Genomic DNA, 6,532 nt, shown 5'->3' on the forward strand with positions numbered 1-6,532 from the left:
AAACACAAAACAAGCCCTCAGAAAGGAGCATCTATTTTCATAATAACCGTTATTGTTACCAACAAAATTATTGTTGTCACAGTCTCTGTGATCCTGTTGGCATCACATCTTGGCTTCTGGAACCATCAGACACTGAGGTACCCAGACCCTTAATGCTCTCCCTCCCTCCCTCTCTCCCTCCCTCCCTCTCTCCCTCCCTTCTGGTTCTGTTCAGAGAACTAAAGCCCTTTAAAAAAAAAAAAAAAAAAAAAACCCAAATGACATTTTCCACCGTGAGCTACTTCCTGCTCTCATTAACTCCGTCTTCAATGACTTGGCCAGAACCCGCTGCCAGTGTGAAGGAGGTGGGGGACTGTACAAGTCAAAGATCCCTCAGGCCCATAACCAGGTCAGTGTCAAGGTTGCTCCCAAGGACACTGAGATGAAAACAGCAGAAGAGCCAACGCCAAATCTTGGACAGACCCTGGCGTGGCTGAGAAAGGAGCTGGTAAGGCTTTGTATTTCCATTTCCCTGATGTCTCCACCATGTATTTTCCAAGGTTCTCTGGTCTCCTCTCCCAGGTGCCCCCCAGGCTGGGTTATGGGCCCTGCAGTCTCCCCTCTGGGACCAGCCAGCCACACAGAGCACAATTGTGATCTCAGGTGTGGGGTAAGTAGGTCGTGGCCTACATAAGAGGCGCTGGGTGTGGCACTCGCCAGACTGGTTTTACAATTACACTGAGTCCTGGGTATGTGCCCAGCTCTGCTGCTGTGTGGCCTCTAGCGGGCAGCTTTATCTCTTTGCACCTCAGTGTCCTTATCACAAGATGGGCGTAACAATAGTACCAACACCATAGGGGGTGTTGCAAGTATTTGGTGAGGAGATGCTTGAATTCACTTGGTGTATGCTTAGCACGTTGATGTTGACTATTATAATCCTGACCCAGGTGGACATGAAGTACACCCACCTTCTTAGCCAAGGATTGAGAAACTAACAATTTATCTGAAGGTACGAGCCCAGAGTGTTGGGAGGGAGGGAAACGGGGAGTTGCAGCAAAGACCAATGCTGCGCCAGAAAACCATGCCAGGCATTGTGCTACCCAGCTGGCCACCGCCTCAGGTCTCTCGCAGCTGGTTTGCCTGCTAGAGGACTTTTCTGCAAGAGTTGAAGGAGGAACTGCACCTTGGTGGGGAGAGAACAAAGAGGACATCTATCTGCTGTCTCTGCTTTCCCACTGGTAACGGTCTACCCCATGGGACACTAACTTTCCTGAACATGTGTGTTCTTACTTGGTCCCCTAGTGGCTGTTCAGGAAGCTAGGACTTGTGCCTTGCATTGTGATGTTTTCTCCAAGTCCAAAAATAGAGGGGTGCCCCAAAGTGCGTGGGGACACCAGCCAAGAGAGAGAGGGGGCAGTTCAGGGAACCTCAGAAGAGGTTTGTTTCCCAACGTGCCCACTTCTCATTCTGCAGAGAGACAGGATTGTCCAAAAATGAACTTTCTGGGTTGCCAGGCAACAGGCCAGCTGGGACCCAACCCCGTCTTCACCCTAGAGGGAGGTGCTGACCCAACAGGGCTTCTCATGGGACCAGGGGATTCCAGCAGCAGGAGCTGCAGCTTCTCATAATCCACAGGCATCCAGAGCTGGGCAGCTGGCCTTCCTCGTGCTCCCCTAAATAGTGGGCACCTAAGCTGAACCCAGAGCGCCCATTTCCCCACTGATGAAGTACCTCTCTCTCAGCCATGAAGAGGGAGAGCGGGGCGGGGGTCCCACCTGCAACACAGCCTCCGGGGCCCAAGCACCTCCCTCTCCCTGACGCCAAGAGGTGCGGAGCCTCGAGTCTCCTCCTGCAGAGCCAGACTCATAAACTTCCCAGTCGCGCTAGTTTTTAAGCCCGGTTGCACAGAATTATGACTCCATAAGAGCCCTTCCGGAACCCACCCAAAAAGCCTCTCTCGGCCATCCTCAGGAAAGGACCAGCACAGGACGGTCATCTCACGCAGCACCGGGAACAGCTCAGGAAGGCCAGTGGCTACCCTGGGCAGAAGTCTGGTGCTCTTCCTCTTTTCCTGGGATCTCAGGATCCCCAGAGTCCTGGCGGGGGTCTGCAAGAGGGGACCGTGCTGCAGCCACCTTGTCACAACAAGGCACCAGCCTGATGCCTGAGTGGGTGACCATTAGGCAGGACAGAGCTTCACGCTGTGGGGGTTGAGCAAACTGAGCCCAGAGCCCACCTCACCTCAGGGCCCCTTGCTTTGTGAGAAGAGACACTTCCCTACTGTTGGAGCAGCTTGGCCAGGGCTTCCCATCCTCAAAGCCAAAGGCATTGTGTCCACCCTAGCCCTTAACATCGCCTCAATACTGGGCACGCCTCCGTGTGACAAGCACGTACCCAGAGCTGGTGCCGAAGGGTGGATAAAAAAATGTGTTGGGGGAAAACCCCAAAATTGAGAAAACACAGGCTGAACAATTTCTGGGGAAAGAAAATGTGTGGAAAAAAGTTCCTAGGGGAAAATGGGAGAAAGGGTGGAGATGAGTGAGTGATGATAGTAGAGTTCTAACGCAGCGGTTCTCAAACTTTTTTATTAAGGAAACCAAAAAGCTTTTGTTATGTGAGTTATATCCATCAGTACAGACTGACTTAGAAACCAAAGCTGAGAAATTCTTAGCATTATATTACTAATGCATTTAAAAATATAATAAACTCATTACATGTTAATACAATATTACTTATCCAAAATAACTATATTTTTCAAAGCAAATATTTAGGGAGAAGAGCAGCCCTGTTTTACATTGTTGCAAATTGCTTTCAGTCTGGCTTAATAGAACACAGCTGGATTCTCATATCCGCTTCTGCACTCAATCTGTTGAGATATTACATGCCATTAGCTTCTGGAAAGCTCCACTGTGTGCTCATAAGAAAATGGAAGTTAAAAAAGAAAATAATATCTTAGTATTGTAATGAAAGCAGTTTTGAACCATGCTGACCCCCTGAAAGGGTTTTCCAGTGGGCTGATTCATCCAGTCATCATAAAATCCTTGAAAGGCAAGCAATTTGCTTTCCACTCTGCGGAGGAGGAAGCAGAGGCTTTGGCGGATATGGCCCCTACAAGGTTGTGCAATTCACAAGTGGGCTTGTCTACGATGACACGGTGGTTGGGAAGGGGCTCCGCAGGGGGACATCAGTGCTTTGCACACCCTCTCACGGACTTCTCCTCTCTCCTAGTCTGAGATGCAGATCCAAGACCAGAGGCTCCTGCTCACACTGAGGCATCTTCACAGCATCCTGGAGGAGCTGCGTGCTGACAGTGCCCACTGGGAGGATGCCAGGTCCAGCGGAGGGACCTCCCCCATCAGGGCTTGAGCGGGCTCTGAAGGCAGGGGCTGCCAGCACGTTTCCTCAAGGGGGCTGCTCCAAGTCCTCCGAGGGGAAGACAGCAGACGAAGCTCCCTCCCTTAACTGGCCGAAGGTGACACTGGGCTCAAACCCTGTTACTACTAGTCTAACCTTTGACTGTGATGTTTTTGGGGGAGAGCACCAGGAAGCCAGGGCTCTGGGTTCACCTCTGCCCTCATCTGCTGTGTGTCCCTGGATCCATCACTCAGCTTCTCTGTGTCTCTGGTTCCTTTTCTGTCCTTCAGGGTTTCTTTGTAAGGCACAAATTGGATGTGAACACACTTTGAAAGCACAAACGTGTTATGTGGCTCTGACAAGTGCCATGGCAGCAATCCTAATCTTGGGAATTTCTTAAAAGATGATTGTTAAAACAAAGAAAGAGCTAAATGTGCAATAATGGTTACCAGGTGTTGCCATGGTGAAAAATTGAGACCCCGTGTAGGGACTTTGTGGCTGTTTTCTTGTCTTCCCAGCAAGCCTCCCCATTCCTCTTCATCTGATAACAACAGGCCCTGTTGCCACCCTGGCCATAGGGGTGGGTATATTACCAGGCCTGGCTAATTATATAACCTATGGTTGCCCCAAAAGCATGATTGGCCCAGTGGGAAGGCATGTGACTCAACAGAGCCAATCACAGTCCTTCCCTGTGATTGCTATCTGGATGCTCTTTCTATTACAGTTATAAAGCTGAGGCTGCCGGCAGTCACGTTTCCTGCCAAGTGAAGAGGACCTGTCTGCAGTAGGAAGGAAACAGGCTAATATTCACAGAGAAGTAGAGAGAGGGCCACACAAGCGATGGACAGAGAGGAAGAGTGCTAGCTTTTTTTAGTCTGTGATTTTAGGCTCTAGTTTTGTGAGTTACCCCTGTGTTCTTTGCAGCAACTGAAGCCAGTAAATTCTACAACCACCACCCACAGCCCCACACACCAATTTGATTTGTTTAAGCTGATCTGAGTAGGGTTTCCCTCATTTGTAACCAAAATGGTCTTGAGGAATACAATCCAGATGTTCAAAGAATCAAAGAAGAGGAAATCATTAAGAAAATGGCATTTCATTCATTCAGGGTTTGTGACAACAACATCAGTAACAGCAGGCAACAAGGCTCGTGACGCAGCAGAGACTCTCAGTGGTATGGGGTACTGCAGACATAACTGAAAAGTTACACCTGCCCATAAGAAAACTAAAGCAAAAAAGGTGAAAATAAAAAAGTCATGGTGTTTAGATGGCCCAGTTATTGGTAGGCCCTGTTTGTTTTTGAAAATCTACCTGCATGTTGTTAGAATAGTGGCTCATGCCTGTAATCCTAGAACTTTGGAAGGCTGAGGTAGGAGAATTGCCTGAGGTCAGGAGTTTGAGACCAGCCTGAGCAAGAGTGAGACCCCATCTCTACTAAAAATAGAAAAAATCAGCTGGGCATGGTGGTTTGCACCTGTTGTCCCAGCTACTCAGGAGGCTGAGGCAGGAGGATCGCTTGAGCCCAAGAGTTTGAGGTTGCAGTGAGCTATGATGATGCCACGGCACTCTAGCCCAGGTGACAAAGCAGGACCCTGTCTCTCTCTCTCTCTCTCTCTCTATATATATATTTTGAGAGAAAAAAATATATATATATTGTTTTCATGGCTTTGAAAAAGTAAATCCATTGTGAACAGAGTGCATTATAAGTACAATGTTTGCAGTCAGACCAACCTGGGATTTTTATGTAATATTTGATAATATAAAAAAATCCCTGCTCTGTGAGGCTGGGGCTGACTCTCTGCAAATCACATTTCTGTGTTACCAGCTGCTCCCTGGTTAGACTTTGTTAGATTTTGACAAAAAGCAGGATGGGGTTAGACGACAAGGCTAGAGAACAGAGAAGGGACTTGCTCCTTTTTCTCTGTTCCCTGTCATATCCTGTGGACTTCCTGTTCCCATGATTGTCACCTAGCAATGGTTCCTCACTGCACAGTAGCAATTCCTTCCTGAGGCTCCATCCTTCTCCAGGGTCTGGGTCCCAGGCCCATGTGGTCCCTTTCCTGAACTCAGAGACACAAGCGCCAAATGCCAGTACCTCCTCCTCTGAAGTCTGGGTCCCTTCCCTACATACCTGGCCCTTTTCTGAGCTCAGAGACACCAGACCCAGCTAAGCACAGCTCCCTTCTCAGATATCTGAATTAAGCTCCACAGGGCTCCTCGTCTAAGTTTTAAAGTTTTAACAGTTTCTGCCTCTTTTCTTTGTTCCCTCAGACCTGGTGTGGTGGATGCTTCCTGCAGTTGCTATCTTAGAGTTCTTTTTATCACTTTTCAGTAACCTAGTTAACAACTTTATACTTCATTAACAATTCTTTAACCTTTATGGTTTACTAATCTTCTAATTGTGCCGGTCAATCTGGGAGGATTGTTTCGTTGAAACTTATTTTATTCTTTGGTATTTTAAATATGTTCATTTTAAAGATAAAATAAAAATATAAAAGGTGAACAAAAATGTATTAACAAAAATAAAAGGATTTGTTCTGTAAAATTTGGATTCAGTCAAAAGGCTGCACTTAAGGACCTAGAAAGCCACAGTTTCCCTCCCCATGCCTGCTCTAGGACAACACCTCTGGCATCACCCCAGCTAGTAAGCCAACCCAGAATCTGGTGTCCCCTTCCCTGCTCTCCACATGTCTTGAGCCCCTGTTTGTCAGTGGGATTTCCGTCCTGTCTCTGCCTTGTTTTGCCCAAACCCTCCCGAGGCCATAGTTCAGCTCATGTTTCACTGGACGGAAGTCAGTTTCACTGGGCCAAATTCAAGGTGTTGGCCAGGCTGTACTCCCTTGGGAGCCTCTAAGGGAGAATTCCCTCCTTGACTATTCCAGTATCTGGTGGCTGCAGGCATTCCTTGACTTGGGGCTGCATCACTCCAACCTCTGCCTATGTCTTCTGCTGTGCATGTGTAAGATCTCCCTCTGTCTGCCTCTTATGAGGATTCACGTGATTGCTTTTAGGGCTCACCCAGATAATCCAGCATAACCTCCCATATAAATATTCTTGATTTAATCCCACCTGCAAAGACCCCTCCTTTTTCCATATAAGGTAACATTCACAGGTTCCAAGGATTAGGATGTGGGAGCCATTTTTCAGCCTACCACAGTAGGTGATTATCGACAGGAAATTTTCCTCTCATTCCTCCTGG

At 48.1% G+C, this 6,532-nt stretch overlaps 1 protein-coding gene across 1 annotated transcript; it reads left to right on the top strand.

The window, feature by feature from the left end:
- Positions 1-358: 358 nt before the first annotated feature.
- On the top strand, positions 359-3,441 carry C20H20orf202 (chromosome 20 C20orf202 homolog). The gene is given in 2 exon segments (XM_069496675.1): positions 359-487; positions 3,208-3,441. Coding segments are annotated over 2 exon segments (300 nt in total). The 5' UTR covers positions 359-421.
- The last annotated feature ends 3,091 nt before the right edge of the window (positions 3,442-6,532 follow it).

This window comes from Eulemur rufifrons, chromosome 20, assembly GCF_041146395.1.
Source record: "Eulemur rufifrons isolate Redbay chromosome 20, OSU_ERuf_1, whole genome shotgun sequence".
Classification (NCBI taxonomy): domain Eukaryota; kingdom Metazoa; phylum Chordata; class Mammalia; order Primates; family Lemuridae; genus Eulemur; species Eulemur rufifrons.